At 30.0% G+C, this 16121-nt stretch overlaps 2 protein-coding genes across 3 annotated transcripts; both read left to right on the top strand.

The window, feature by feature from the left end:
• Positions 1 to 415: 415 nt before the first annotated feature.
• Positions 416 to 6897, top strand: LOC101496306 (serine/threonine-protein kinase Nek2). The gene is made up of 15 exons (XM_004495736.4): positions 416 to 845; positions 1559 to 1672; positions 1827 to 1893; positions 2112 to 2177; positions 2364 to 2410; positions 2524 to 2569; positions 2688 to 2768; positions 2871 to 2913; positions 2991 to 3040; positions 3127 to 3208; positions 3302 to 3351; positions 3717 to 3790; positions 4062 to 4113; positions 4741 to 5199; positions 5916 to 6897. Exons 2-15 carry the CDS (start codon positions 1587 to 1589, stop codon positions 6588 to 6590), a joined length of 1878 nt encoding a protein of 625 aa, XP_004495793.1. The 5' UTR covers positions 416 to 845; positions 1559 to 1586; the 3' UTR covers positions 6591 to 6897.
• A 3892-nt stretch (positions 6898 to 10789) lies between these two features.
• On the top strand, positions 10790 to 12613 carry LOC101496636 (uncharacterized). 2 transcript variants are annotated; one of them, XM_004495738.4, is made up of 6 exons: positions 10790 to 10987; positions 11080 to 11241; positions 11327 to 11407; positions 11547 to 11672; positions 11763 to 11846; positions 12339 to 12613. In XM_004495738.4, the coding sequence occupies exons 1-6, from the start codon at positions 10894 to 10896 to the stop codon at positions 12413 to 12415; spliced, it is 624 nt and encodes a 207-aa protein (XP_004495795.1). In that variant the 5' UTR covers positions 10790 to 10893; the 3' UTR covers positions 12416 to 12613. The 2 variants fall into 2 exon arrangements, with proteins under 2 accessions (XP_004495795.1, XP_012569899.1); XM_012714445.3 differs by having other exon boundaries at positions 10791 to 10987; positions 12336 to 12613.
• Positions 12614 to 16121: the final 3508 nt, after the last annotated feature.

Raw genomic sequence — 16121 nt, 5'->3', positions numbered from 1 at the left:
TGTGGGAATAGGGCATAAAAAAATCAACCTTTATAACTTTATACCCTACCAATTAATTTTATATACTTAGGGTAAAAAAATTTAAAGTTTAATTTTGAAACTAAGATAATAAATTGTTAATTCGTAGTAGCACCCAAAATCTCAGCCTTCAGCCTATTATTTAGTCAACAAGAGTAGAACTAGTCTGAGACAAGTAGAGAACCCACCTTTCCCGTCTTTTGCTTTCTCTCGTTCTGTGATTCTTTTCACAAAACAGGAAACAAAAGCGTCCCCACTCACTCTCATTATTATTTACCTCCAAACTAAATTATTCACTCTTCTCGTTGTTTTATTAAAATTCAACACAAACATCATTTTCCTTCATCTATCTACCCCCATTCATTTACTACATTACATTTACATCCCCTCTCTCTTTCCATCATGATAAAGTAAAAAAAATAAAAAGAAAAAATCTTGCCCTCACGGGAGAGTGGTTTAGGCCTCAAAAAACCTCTCAACCATCTCTCTGCCAAACCATATTTACAGTTCCGCTTGTGCTTTCAATAATTAAAATAGTATATTAAATAATATTGCAAATATTATATATAAATAAATGTAACCTCTCTCTTTCTCTTTCTGGTTTTGTCCTTTTCTTTCTCTGAACGAGAATGGCGAAAGAGCTTCTTCTACAACTTCATCTACTTCTTCTCCTTCCCGAACAACGGTGTCGTTTTTCAACTCCTTTACCAACTTTCAACTTCGCATTCTCCGCTTTCTAACTCTTCTTCTCTCCATCTACATTTTCAATCCTTCCGATCCATTCAACTTCTTCTCCTTTCTTGCATCCACCGACTCACTCAACTCAGGTACATTCAACCTCTTCTTTTCCTTTCTTCCACTGATTCAACTTTTCTCACTGCTTCCTTTCTATTTCCGTTGTCAAATTCTCAATTCTTTCATTTTACTGTTTCCTTCTTCTGCATTTGACTTTTTTTTCTGATTTGTTAACCGTAACGCTTTTTTTTGCTATTTTTTTTTCTTTCATTTCTGCTTAATTTATTGCTATGTCGTGTGTTTCTAAGAAATGTAGGTGTGAAAGTAACACTTGCCTTAGTGAATCTCAGTATTTTTCTCTAATAAATTGTTACTACTTCTAGTATCATGTTCTCTACAGTTTCTATTTCACTATTTCACTAGGTTTGTTGCTAATAAACGGAAACTTAAATATACTACTCGTTGACGTGAATTAATTGTGATTAAACCTATTTTCCAAGTAATTAGCGTTTTACTAAACTTTCTTGCATAAATTATCACGATCCGCGGTTACTTCTTCTAATTATGCACTTGCGATACTGTAATTAGCATCGCTGAACCTAGTTATTTACTACATTATTTCGTAATTACTTTATTTGTTAAATTTATGTAGCAAGTTACAGTTGTTGGTTTATTTCCGGGTTGATTGAGTTGCATTGTGATGTAATTTTCTTATTCTATCTTAAGAAAGGATAAAGGGAAAATGTTAAGGCTATAAACTATATGCAAATCTTGACTAACACACTTGTCTTGGTATGTACTCAAGAGAGGGGATTCTTTTATAAATTGGTGACATGGAGCAGTATGAAGTACTTGAGCAAATTGGAAAAGGTGCTTTTGGTTCTGCACTTCTTGTGAGACATAAACATGAGAAGAAAAAGTAAGAATGGAGCCTACCTTACCTTTATTTTTCCTTCCTCTTATGTCTTTGTTTACTTCTGTACTTTCAAGTTTATACTAGGATGTATGAGAATTGAGATACCATATATCCTTATTAGCAATGTATTTTTAATTTCTGTCTTTTGATTATGTAGATATGTGCTGAAGAAGATAAGACTTGCCCGCCAAACTGAGCGCTCTCGTAGATCGGCACACCAGGAGGTTGGTGCTTCTAATAGTCATTAAACATTTGTGCTGTTGTTTAGATGAATTTCATTAGCTAAATGCTAAAGGGTCTAAAGATAGGTTTCAAACCTCAATATTTATTAAATTAAGCAGTAAACTTCATGACAACTTATGTTGACCCAATTGCTTGATGTGATATTGTCAGCGGATATGATTTGGGATAATTCTAATCTGTTTCTTTATTGCCTGTATAGATGGAGCTTATCTCTAAATTACGAAACCCGTTTATTGTGGAGTATAAAGATTCATGGGTAGAAAAGGTATTTTGCTTCTTAATTTTTGCATCTCTTCCATATTGTTAGTTAGTTATAAGAATGGCTTCTACTGTAAGCTTGCTGAAACAAGCTTGCTTCCATTGTAATTTTGGCTGGAACGTCTTGTTTTTTTATAATAGAAACTTTCAAGGTGTTTCAAGTCTTGATCTATTTTGTCTTCTTCCTTCTCAGGGTTGCTATGTCTGCATTATTATAGGTTATTGTGAGGGTGGAGATATGTAAGTCTCTTATCTCTGACTTCTTCTAATGCATATTTTTATAGTTCTATCTTCTTCTAGCTTTTGTGAATTAAAGCATGAAAATATTTGAAATATATTATTATGTAACCTAGGGCGGAGGCTATAAAAAAGGCTCATGGTGTTCTGTTTTCCGAGGAGGTTATCCTTATCTTTTATCTCCTAGCTGATAATTTTTAGTCCTTTTCCTTTTGGACAAGAGTAAGGATAATATTTGAATTATTGCATTCAAATTCTAAAAAGGATAATTTTATTTCAGAAACTTTGCAAATGGCTTGTGCAACTTCTTATGGCACTTGAGTACCTGCATATGAATCACATTCTTCATCGCGATGTCAAGGTATGCAACAAGTTTCCCTTTTGTTTGTAGAAGTGGTATTTCTATTTCCATCTAAATCTCATTAAGCTATATACTAATGAGATAATCACATGATTCTGTCAGTGTTCAAATATCTTCTTGACGAAAGGTCATGACATATGTCTGGGTAAGTTATTCTATGGTTCCTTTAAGTGAGGTATAGATGATTGAAATTTTACTTACAAGTGATCAATGATGAAACAGGTGATTTTGGACTTGCTAAAATGTTGACTTCTGACGATCTTGCTTCCTCTGTAAGAAATGTCTAGTGTTTGAATGAATCGACCTTCCCGATATTGATTAAATTTAATCATCAATTAATCGTTATCTTGTAATGTAGGTTGTGGGAACCCCTAGCTACATGTGTCCTGAGCTCCTTGCTGATATACCTTATGGTTCTAAATCAGATATTTGGTCCTTGGGTTAGTACTTTGTAGGGATTATTTATTCTTCATAAACTTTCTATTATTGGTTTATTATGAATGTATGTATGATCTCTGAAATCTGTTATTCAGGATGTTGTTTATACGAAATGACAGCACATAAGCCTGCATTCAAAGCATTTGTAAGTTTCCTTATTAATTTAAAGGATTTATTTTCTTCTTGGAGCATATTTAATACCTTTAATTTCTTCTGTTTGATGAATCAATCATACACAAATTTACTTATCAATATGACTACCATCACATTTCCATGCTTGGACAGGGATCTTGTGTTGTGCGGGCTGACTCTAGGCTTAAATCCATTTAACTTTCTGTAACCCCATTGCTATGTGTTTAACTCGTTTTTTTAACAATGTTATATAACCAGCTGGATGGTTATACTTATGTCTCAGAATTGAAATCTAAACACACATTTACTGTTTTCATTTTTTCTATGCAGACTTGCTTTTTTTTAATTACCTAATTATCTTTTAATTTCTTTGAACAGGATATACAAGCATTGATTATAAAGATTAGTAAGTCCATAGTGGCTCCACTACCAACAAAATATTCTAGTTCATTGTAAGTCCTTATCCTTTCATCATGGAGTTACTGTGGTTAATCTTGACATTTGGAAATTGCATTGTCGTGTCTTACGCTGTAAAATTTAGCATTTCACAATCAATGTCTGAAGTTTTTCAAACTCCAAAGCTAAAAAGGAGTGGGTTAGCCAAAGATAATTCAAAGTGGGGTTTCTTGTTAAATTATAGCAATGAAATATTAGTAGTACTATAAAATTATAGATTGTATCATTGATGATTGGTCCAGTCATATTTGTTTTTCTTTTTGGCAGTCGAAGTCTTGTTAAAAGCATGCTGCGGAAAAATCCAGAGCTGAGGCCCAGTGTATGTATAATTCTCCTCTGACCTTGAATATTGCAATGCAATGTATTTGTGCAACATCTAGCACCATGTTTATTTTTTAATTGAATCGGTTGTCCAATAGCGCTGATTTTTAATGACCATCCATTTTGAATGCATTGTTTGATGAAAAATATTTGTGTCTAGCATTTCTAGTTCAAAGGCAAAAAGGGATGATCATGAAATAACACTGATTGCGATGGGGCTTGGTGACCTCTTACCTTCCTTAAATATTTTTCACACGAAGTTTATGTGTAATAAGGAAAACACTCCCTACGTCTTAATTGAGGGATAAAAATGTCATTTTGCTGCTTAGGCATCTCTCTGTATTTTTGTTGCTGCCCTGTCATTTGCACCCTTATTTTCGTTAAAGACTCCACCAGTTACATTAATGCTTACAATTCTTCCTTAATCATTACAATAAAATATCTTTCACCGCCTACATGACAATAATGATTCCTGTTACCATTGTGCAATCTAGTTCTTCATGTTACGTTTTTCCAGCGTTTTTGGTCTTGTGGACAGATATCCTGCTATGCTTGAAAATGTGAGTTTAAATCTGATCTGTCACAAGAACATATTTTCTAATTTCAAGTTTACTTCCTATGATAGGCTTCAGAGCTTCTTGGGCACCCACATCTTCAATCTTATGTTCTAAAGATCCATCTCAAACTCAATAGCCCCAGGCGAAATACATTGCCTGCTCATTGGCCAGAGTCAAAGTACACGAAGAAGACTAGATTTTTAGTGCCAGAAGATGATACTGTTACCATCTGTAGAGATAAGCGCTATTCCTATAGTAATGACCGGACTCTAAATCCTTGTGTATCTGGAGCTGATCAAGATTCTGTATGCTCCACCCTAGAAATAGATTGTACTCCCGATCATTTGAATCAAAGGTTAGCTGAATTATGTACAGGAGATAGCCGTGACATGAAGTCAGTCCATAAACCTGTTGTTTCCAAAACTTCTAGTATTGCTAAGACTCCAAAGTTCACTTCATCAAAAGTTTCTGCTACCAACAGGAAATCAATGGAACACTCAAAGAATCGTAAGGTGGTAAATCAAGCTGTAAGTATTTTAGTATCTTTGACCTTTCCTTTTTTCCTTTTCAATTGGGGGTAGAGGAATGTTGGCCTCATGGTTTATTCATGAAACAAACTTAAGTGTTTCACGTTAAATGGCTTGTTTTGTATATTAGACCACCGACCTTAAATGGTATTTGTCTGAACAGCGGGGTAATTATATTGATCAAATCAAATGGCAAGAGCATTTTTCTTAGTTTTAAATATTACAAACTTACTGTTAGCATTTTATTACAGAAACCTCTCTGTCATGTAATTAGCTTTTATCCTTTTAGTTTTGTTTTATACACACAAAAAATTATGAGCTTTTATTACCATCATCAAGGTTTGCAGCTTTTTACACTTAATTTTCCAGTCAGATAGCTCTGATCCCGTTTATAACTAATTCAAAAAACAGGAGAACATAAACTATTAGAAAAATTATTTCTGGGTCTAAGAATTCTTTTAAATTCTCTGTATCCAAATATCTTTATAAAATATGAAGTGAAAATAACAGGAGACTAGTTGTAGAAGTAATGCTGGAACTATATGAAAAAGTTAACATTTGACATTAGGGGGGGTACATATGATGATGGGTTCTAGTATTGAGATATATAGTTAATATTTCAAATAATGAGGATGCTATTTGGTCAAAAGAGAAGTTATCTTTTATCCAGAAAATAAAGTTTAGGTTGTGCCTGACTTTCTAAACTTTGGTTGCAGCTTCCTGTTTCACACAGCATCACAAAGTCTGCTCATACAAATCGCAGAGCATCATTTCCATTGCCAACAAGAGGTGGTATTCAGCAACCTCCTTTCAGGCAGACTGTTGGTTTACTTAGCAATGTGTCTTCACCTGATATCTCAGTAAACTCTCCTCGTATTGATAAGATAGCTGAATTCCCATTAGCATCATACGAAGATTCTTTCTTCCCAATCAATAGAACTTCAACCTCTGCACAAGGTTCCTTAGGATTCCCATCTCGCGACAATTATTCTTCAACTGTTATAGACAAATGCACAATAGAGGTACGCGACAGAGCCTCTATTAAGCCAAGTTCTACGGATGATTGGCAGGGAATCAAGCGCAGCATGTTAAAGGAAATTCACAAGGATAAAAGTGGTTCGTCCGATCAAAATGCAACGGCAGGTGCATCAAGCCACACCTCTTCAGACTTGCGGCGCCGACAGTTTGACACTTCATCTTACCAACAAAGGGCGGAAGCCTTAGAAGGGTTGCTTGAATTTAGTGCAAGATTGCTCCAGCAAGCAAGGTATGATGAACTTGGAGTTTTGTTGAAACCATTTGGTCCGGAGAAGGTTTCGCCAAGAGAAACTGCTATCTGGTTGAGCAAAAGCTTCAAGGAGAACACTAACAACCAGGAAGAATCTCCGTAAACTGCTATAGTATGCACTGTAGTCATAGAGTTCAGTGTCTCTTCAATCACACGGGAGCATTTAGCCAGCTGATCATTTTTTTAGGTTATCACTTTTTTCATTTACTCTTTGGGTAATCATGACTCAAGTTTTTTAACTGATGAGTGAAGGAGACCTTAAATATTTTCATGGTAACAATACCTGTCTGACTCTTGTGTAATTTAATCCTTATTCCTTGTAAGAAAAGGGAGCCAAGGTTGCTATCTTAACCCTTGTATTCATGCACTTTTTGACTTTTTATTGATTTGAATGAACAGCCTATGGATCACTTTAAACTCTAGATAAATACTTTAACATGCATGTTTTTTTTCTTTCTTCTTTTGTAATTACTTATTTCATTTACTTAATAATACTTTTTTGTAGTACAAGATAAAAACAATTTATAAAAAAACTAATTTTGCATTTCAATTTATTAGAAGATACTATTGTTTAATTTCTTATCAAATTAAAAAATATAAGGTTGACTCTGAGACATGTGAGAGAGTTAAGAAGTGAAATGATAAGAAAGTCAGAGTTCAACTTCCACTCTCAACAAAATTCAGACGTGTATTTATGTCTTCATTGGCCAACTTCGATCTGAATACACATTTGGAAAAAGAAAAAAAATGTGAATAACCCCAGATTTTGGCCTTATAAAGTGTAGTGGTTCTATTTTTTAGCTGGGTAAGTGGGATGCTTGTGGCAACTATATATATAGTCCTAGGAAGTAATGGCTTCATCCGAAAAAAAAGGGCACTGATGGGTTCAATTTTATGGTTATATCTTTAATTTTATTTACAAAATGACTTCTCTTCTTAAAGGATGAAATTGGATCCATTTTTGGTGGGTATGAATATACTAGTATATACTTTTAGTATGAAAAGTTAGTTTAGATATTTTCTTATAAAAAAGGTACTAGATATTTATGTAAACCTGCAAGGCAATGAAAGCTAACTACCTCAACTAACATAATTACTGCTATATACTATTACCGACTAAACTAACTCAAGTATGTTGTGCTATATTAAGAATGTAATGGATTCATTCTTAGTGCTATTATATCTTAGTGTTTGTTTGGAACATCATGTTCAGATAAATTACAGTTAGAAACCACGTTTGAAATGGAAATTTAGTTTTGTAGTTTTTAAGTTTTCATGGTGGGAATAATTCAGAATGCGAGAATTGGTTTGCAAACAAGGTTTTAAACACATTTAATATTTTGATTAGGACTGTTTACGTCTTTACAATTTTTTTAGCAATTTCATGAGGCTCGTATCAATATATTATATCAAAGGATTCAAACACTTTCTCTTAAATATTATAAAGGTGAAAAATATAATTTTACATTTTTTTTTTCTCTTAAAATTTCTCTCCTTTTATACCAAAAAAATATCTCCTCTTCTAATCAAACTAAATACAAAAGATTTTAAAACATCTCATCTTCCCAAAACTTTAAAAGAGGTGGATCCACAATTTGTACATTAAGAATAATTATTCTTATCATAAAATTACGTCAATTTGTTGTTCTTGGTTGCCCAATGTATGCCTCAACTGAATGTTAAAGATTAATTATTCAAAGTAAAAAGATTCATTTAAAAGACTTTTTATCTCTCAATAAATATTTTCTACATACATGTCAAAGATCGAACTCAGGAATTTATATTTAAGTGAGTTAGTTATTGATGTATTATTTTCATTCGTGGCTCGTGTATTCTCATGCATGTAATACAATTAATTATATAATAATATCATTAATCACATGGTCTGACCGTTACCTTTTCTTAATTTTGTAGATTAATATGTACGCGCATGATTCTTGAAGCTTGATAGAAAATGAATAGTAAGAAAAAGACGGTCAACCATGGTAGTTAAGTTCATGAGTTTCTAGATGTTAATGTTGAACATGAATGTATCAAAATGACTAAATTTGTGACTTGACTTATCTATGCCGTTACTATGCTGGCTCTGATTTAATCCAAAACAAAAATTATTAGCTAACTACTCCCAAATCAGATTTCACGGCCATTCAAATTAACCGGCCAGATCGACAACAAATAATAATATATCATTAATTTAGTGAAAAATGTAGTTTTGCTATAATTCAACATATGACATATAAAATTCCTAGACCATTCTTTGTATTTGAAAAAACTGCGTGTGTTTACTTTTTATTCTTCTAGATGAAAAGAACTTACAATTTCTTTGAAATGCAGGGCAGCAAGAGAAGACATTTTGCGATTACAATAGCAATTATTTTTCTTTTTCAATGCTGTTTTGGGTAGCGGAAGAAATAGGACTCACGTTACTTTTACCGTTAGATTCTTTAAGAACCACAAAAAGAAATAGGACTGACAATAAAGACCCAAATTAGACTAGATAATTTTTATTAAAAAAAACCAAAACTTACAAGTCTATTTATCTTAAACAAATCCACTACATAACACCAATATATATTTTTTATGCATCAACCTACTTAAATAAATATATTAAAATAAATTTGATATAATTTTTAATAATTAAAACATACTAGCATACATAAATTTTTAACATACTTAAAGTTAGGAGTTAAAAAGTATTTATTGTAAGTGAAAAATCATTTTATATTAACATCTAATAAAAATTTATTACTTTGCCACATCACCCTACACTTTTATGATTATTTTGAAATCGATTATAGAACATAAAAATATATTGTCCTTTCAATAAATATTAGCGTAAAATTATTTTACACTAACTATGTATGACCATTACACTCTTAAAAATTATTATTGTAAATTACATGATATAATATAAAATAATATTCTCTAAAAAGTTGGGATATATTTCAAAATAGAAATGAAATCCAAAAACTAATATCAAAATAGAACTAATTTCATATATCTATTTAACCAATTAGTCTTTTTAAAGATATATTAAATTACTAGTTTAAGTTTAAGATGGTAATGTGAAATAAACATTTAAGTGGATCAACATGTCATAGTAGACCTTTAAAAAGATTAGATTATCTAAAAATAAGTTCATGCATGATCGATAACAAATCAGACTTAGATTATTTTTTCAAACTTTCACTTATGTAAAGTCTAGTTTGCCTTAACTTATTTTTACTTTTACATGTGAGCAAACTATTTGGTGTAGTGTGACATATGGAGCATAGAACTTCTCAATTTCTTAAAAAAAAAATTGAATTTTTTGTTACTTAAATTTTGGTATAAATTTTTTCAACTAATGTCACTAATTTTGGTAATGTTGTCTTTATTTTTTTTATGAAAAAAGTTTAGGTGAAGAGACAATATCCAATCAAAGGTATAAAGTGGCATGACTAGAAATATTTATTTAGAGGGTCATAGCTAAAACTCTAACATTTGTATAAAATTAAAAAGTCGCTTTAATTTTTTAAATTTATGAGACACAATCACTAAAGTCTTGAATGTATCAAAATTACAAGTATATCATCAAACCTCTCTTTAGTTAATAGTTTTATGGATAAAATTGATTAATGAAAAATACATTTGATGACTAAACTAATTAACGAATGACACATTTGAAAACACAAATGACTAACAAAAGACACATTTATCTATCTTTTTATATAAAAATTGCTTAGTAATTGAATAACTATAGAACAATACAATAATTAATTATGTATAAACAAATGAATCTATAAAACTTGGAGGAATCGTGACACCTGTATGTCTCTTTTCTCCCTTCTAACCATAAAAGTAGAGAAGATTTTAAAGATACTTCTGAATGAGACTTACATTTATCTCACGTCAATAATAGTTTCAAAAAATTTATATTTATTTCACTTTAATAACACTAATAGAGTTCAATGTTTGTTTAATACAAAAATTAATCTTAAAAGAAATTCAACTGCCATTAATTATTATCTCGGGTAATCTAAACTATCAATTCAAAACAAATAAAGAACGTGCATTACTTGTGATATTATTTGTTAATATTTAATTGATAGGTTAAATTACTTGAGACATTTTTTAAAAACAAAGTAATGTGCACACAAAATTTAGACACGTATCGCATGGTCTCACAAATAATTCAAACTTGTAAGAGAATAAGCAAGTTAAAAGAGAAGAAGCTATAATATGAAATGAATATAATACTAAAGGCGTGTAAAACACACCACAAATAACACGGTCTTAGCACTATATAATTAAGGACTCATTCAGATTCGTTTTGGATCATAAACCTTGTAACTCTTCTTCTTATAGTACTTTTCCTTTTCCTTGCTTCCCAAGTCTCTGCTATTGCCTATTAGTGACATTACCAAATGGGTTCCTCCAAGTTGTTGGGCCTTATAGCCACACTTCTCTTGGTACTTTTGCCCATAGCTGCCAAAGGGGATATTGTTGATGATGTCCTTGGTACGTACTCATTTTTATGGAGAAAAAAAATTCATTAACATCTTATAACTGATTAGTGCATGTATAATAGTATGTATATATATTTATTGTAGGAAAAGTTTGTGAAGAAGTAGAATGTGGGAAAGGAAGCTGCGTGGTGAATACAAGTTACCCTTTGAACTTCATCTGTGAATGCCAATCTGGATGGAAACGAACCCAAGATGAGGATGATGATTTATATGCCACTAGCTTTCTTCCATGTGTCATTCCCCAATGTATGTTTAGAGACAAAAATCTATTTGGTTGAATGTAGAATATCAAGCTTTGCCACTCAAATAATCTAAATTAATTATCTTGCAGGTAGCCTGAATTATGGTTGTCAGCCAGCACCTCCTCCAGTTCCAGAGAAGAGTTTCCCTCACAACTTTTCAGCTTTTGATCGTAAGTAACAATACTCATTACTCAATGTGTTGATCATTCATATATGCTTGTTTAAATTTGATTATCAATTCAATTATGCATTAAATTATACTTTCTTATTTATTGATAGAGAAATTTACAATGATATTGTTTTTTGTAGCTTGCTATTGGGCATACTGTGGAGAAGGTAAATGCAGCAAGAACAGGACACATACACACATATGTGAATGCAACCCCAATTATTATAATCTTCTCAATATCTCTGTTTTCCCTTGTTACAGTGAATGTAAGCATCCTTAATTAAATTAAACCCTTATTTATAACATAATGTTAGAGAAAGAAATATATTGATCAAATATGATTTCATTTCTTGAAGGTACTCTTGGATCTGATTGTTCAAGACTTGGAATTAAAGTTGCAAATTCAACCTCATCCACAACCGTAGATGTTGGCAGTCATGGTGAGACTGGACTCTGCACCTATTTTTTCTCTACTAATCTTACACTATTTTTTATTTATGAAATTGAGCAATATATATATATATATAGTTTCTAAAATCTAAAATTTGAAAGTAATTTGTGAACTTGAAAGTTCTTCACCATAATAATTTTTTCCCTTTTGTCAATTTAGTATCCGAAATTTATTTTAAACAGGCACACGGTTTTAGATTGCAAGTGTAATATTGCGAATTTTAAAGTCCCTGCAACGATATTGAAATCGTAATTGTAGTCGCATCAACCTCATTTGCTCGTAATATAAAAGTTTGCAGCATAACTGCAACACCAATTTTTAATGGATAAAATCATCTCACCTTACAATTTAAAAAACTAATTGATGATTCAATCAATTATATGAAATTATCAATGAATTATCTTAGAACTGCAACTATGAAATAATAATTGTTATGTTAATATTTAAATTGATGGTGTGTATGTATTGTATTACCCAGCAGCAAGCTCAATCTTAGGAGGAACGTACCATTGGATGGTTATGTTGCTGATGTCGGCGGGAGTGGTGATGTGGAGCTAGGTGTGATGGCGAATTAGTTTTGTTAATTTTTTATTTCATTGTTCTATGTCCTTAGTTATTTTTGTGTAATATACCAATAGAGTTTCATTATAGCATTTACAAATAAAGACATGGCTCAGTCATCCGCAGAAGATGACTATTATATTGTATCATTCCCATCTACTCTTACCCTTCGTATATACTCTTCTTATATATTCATACTAATTTCCTTTCATTGCATCACATTAAATAATATTCTAAATTACGGGCTTCACGTCCAAACCAATAAAAAAAACGAAACTTGATTAAAAAACTGAAACACAGCATAAAATCAAATATTATTATATGATTTTGAATTTCTTTTTATGCTAACCGTTCGGATCGGATTTTGATTCATTTAAAAAAAATTAAACTGAATATATAAATTTTAATTTATTTATTTTCTATTAGTATGAGATATTACATTAAATTATTATTTGTTAGTTTCAATTAATTTTTAATAATACTTATTTGTTTAAATTGATATATTTTTATTATTATTTCATATAATTTAAACATAATCGATTTATATTATTCTATAATATTAATTTTTAATATATTATATATAATATTTTGTTTTAAATTTGTTGCATTAATATAATTTTATAATATTGTATTTATATTCTAAATTATAATTTGAATTGTTATCCAAATCAAACCGCAAATATTTTAATATTTAAATCAGATGAATTTTTTTTTTTTAAATTGATTCAAAGTGCACCGCAAATACCTCTATTAAAAATAGTACTACATTTTGACTTGAACTGAGCATAGCAAATAGAATAAATCTCCTCCAAATGACAAATTAATGTTCGAATTTATTACTTACCTCTAAAATCATGATTAGTTATATTCAAAAGATGATTTGAGATGTGATAAGTGATATATGTATGCGAAAATAACACTAATACTTATTATATGTGCATTTAATTTGCTAGTTATTATCTCTTCATTTGTGTTCCATGTCCAACAAAGCACTTTCGATTTGTTTGTGCTAGACTCGTTCTCTGTATTTTTTATTTTTAGTTTACAGAAAGAGGGAATAAGACCAACAAGAAACCAATACCAAAAAACTGAAGGTTGGAATTCACAAAAGGAAACTTCCACCATACAGCAATTAAAAGAACTCATATATAGATTATTATTAGCAACCAACAAGTCAGCCAACATATGTTATATTCTCCCATCAAATATGACGAAACTGGACATGCCAATCAAATAATTAGAGGTTTTGGATATGTCTCACTAAGATGGAAAGATCTATTAGATTGCACTTATTTAAAATCATGTCAATCAATATTTTTGAATCACGCTTCATTATAAAATGTGAAATATGATCTCCTTATGTACCTAACGCATAACGCATCACACGAGTCAATATTCGTTATGTAGCCTTTGATCCAACATCTATTAGAGTTGCGAAAAAGTCATCAACATCCCATATTCTTGAAATTCCCTTTGGAAGCATCGTCGCTTCAACTTATTTCGGTGTTTAGGATGGTTCATCCGACATATGTATGTTGTTTCCTTAATATAGAAATAAGTATTATGTTCTATTTATAAATAGTTATATACACAATAAAAGAAAGAAAGAAATACATTGTCGGTATAAACTAGTTTTAGACCAACGACGTTCAATAAAATATGAGGAAACAATAATTATTTTTATCAGTTGGTTATTAAATAAGCATATATATAGCAAGATAATAAATTTCTACAAGACGACGTTATAAAAATATTTTGCAACATCAATGTATAGATACAATAATACAACTTTTAATTAAATACAATGGGAACTTCTATAATTCATTCTTAAATTGAAGTGTTTTTATTATAAAAAGAATATTGAAAGGTTTTGGTATATTTATTTTCCAAACATATAAATTAATTATCATTTTTATGAATCAAATAACTATTTGTGATCAGATGTCATTAATCTTATGTCAACTTATGTTATCTCAATCAGAGATCATTGTCCGCTGGTATTTGGAATTATGGTAAATACGTTGTGAATGGATAGAAATCAATTAATTTTCTCTAAAGCACCACTTGGTCGTGAGCAACTTTTGCATTCCTTTAATAGATAATTTTTCTCTATTTATCAACATCTTTATATTTGTCCTCCTTCTTTTTTAGAAGAATTATGGTAAATATGTTGTGGAAGGAAATTAATATTAAATGATATCCTCTTAATGTCAATTCTTTCAAGCTTAATATTGATAGTTCTTATCATGATACAATAGACATTGTTGCTTGTAGAGGACTAATCAGATATCATAGAGGAGTTTATATTCACAATTTTTTTTTGCAATCTCGATCGAGCTACCTTTTTGTTAGCGGAGCTTTGGGGCTAATTCATGGTCTTAAAATGATTTGCAATTTGGATTTGACTACTATTTTGGTGGATATAGACTCTCTTGTTGTAGTCAACATGATTCAGTCAAGGAAAATGAGTAATTTCTATATTTTGTCACTTCTTCAAGAAGTCATGTCTCTTGTAGATTGCTAATAATGGAGTTGTGTGGTAAATCATATCTTTTTGTGAGACTAATCGATGTGCAGATAGCTAACCTTAATCTCAAATATGAGATTTTAATATTGTTCACCAACCTACTCCGCTGCCAATTGTATTATTTCTCATTGGTGATGATTGTAGAGTATGTCTGAGTCTAACCTGAAATCCTATTTTACATTAAAACATTTAAATAATACATTTTACATTTGTTTAAATAGGCTAAACTAGACCTTTTTATATAAGAAAAACTAATAAAATAATAAACATAAGAAAAACTAATAAAATTATAATCAAATCTAATGAAATTATAAATTATAATCAAATCTAATGAAATTATAATTAGCAAGTTTGTAACAATGTTCCAAAAATGACAAAGAAACAAAATGAACTACATAATTAACAAATTGCAACAAATTCTTCAAAAAATTACAAATAATACAAAATAAACTTCATAATTAGCAACAAACAAAAGACATTGTCATTCTATAGAAATAAATACTTAGTTACTAACTAATAACAATAAAATGTTATTAAATAATAATAAAATATATATAGGCCTAATATACTTTCTTTATAAGTTTGAGCTTGACCTAATTAAATTAATATGTTTTAAAAAAAAATCTGAATCTAATATTTTTATTAAACAGATCAAGTCAAATAAGACTTTAAGCAAGTCAGTTCATAAATATCTGACGGACGGAATAACATATTCTCAACTTTATTGTAGATGATGTCTTTTTCTCGTTTTATCTCTTAAGTTTTTTTCTTCATAATTTTCTTTTATAAAAATAATTATTTGTCTACTTTTGTATTTTAAGCAAAAATCATTTCATAAAAAAAAAAACATTATTTTCATTTTTTATAAAAAATTATATATTTTATCATAAAAAGTTTCAATATTATAAATAATAAAAATTCATAAATAATTAAATTTTATTTTGATGATATTTTTGATAAATAAAATTTAGTTATTATAATATTTTGAATAATAAATAATATATATATTAAAAAAAAAATCATTTAACTATTAATTTAAAAGTCAAGGATTAACACATTTACAGTAAAAACTCTCAAATAAAATTATTTTAATTTTAAATTCAACATCCGATTCAGTTTATCAATATTTTATTTAATTTATTTCAAACTGTTTCAGCTCTACGTCGTCGTTTTACC

This window comes from Cicer arietinum, chromosome 4 (assembly GCF_000331145.2).
Source record: "Cicer arietinum cultivar CDC Frontier isolate Library 1 chromosome 4, Cicar.CDCFrontier_v2.0, whole genome shotgun sequence".
Classification (NCBI taxonomy): domain Eukaryota; kingdom Viridiplantae; phylum Streptophyta; class Magnoliopsida; order Fabales; family Fabaceae; genus Cicer; species Cicer arietinum.
The sequence above is the reverse complement of the archived record's forward strand: the minus strand, read 5'-3'. Positions and strand labels throughout refer to the sequence as shown.

What these genes read in the sequence shown, in the direction of transcription:
- LOC101496306 (XM_004495736.4), top strand. Translation starts at nt 1,587, where the DNA reads ATGGAGCAGTATGAAGTACTTGAGCAAATTGGAAAAGGTGCTTTTGGT. An exon ending in GTAGATCGGCACACCAGGAG is followed by an intron (nt 1,894 to 2,111) that starts GTTGGTGCTTCT and finishes TTGCCTGTATAG; the next exon opens with ATGGAGCTTATCTCTAAATT. An exon ending in ATCCAGAGCTGAGGCCCAGT is followed by an intron (nt 4,114 to 4,740) that starts GTATGTATAATT and finishes TTCCTATGATAG; the next exon opens with GCTTCAGAGCTTCTTGGGCA.
- LOC101496636 (XM_012714445.3), top strand. Translation starts at nt 10,894, where the DNA reads ATGGGTTCCTCCAAGTTGTTGGGCCTTATAGCCACACTTCTCTTGGTA. An exon ending in TATTGTTGATGATGTCCTTG is followed by an intron (nt 10,988 to 11,079) that starts GTACGTACTCAT and finishes TATTTATTGTAG; the next exon opens with GAAAAGTTTGTGAAGAAGTA. An exon ending in TTTCCCTTGTTACAGTGAAT is followed by an intron (nt 11,673 to 11,762) that starts GTAAGCATCCTT and finishes CATTTCTTGAAG; the next exon opens with GTACTCTTGGATCTGATTGT.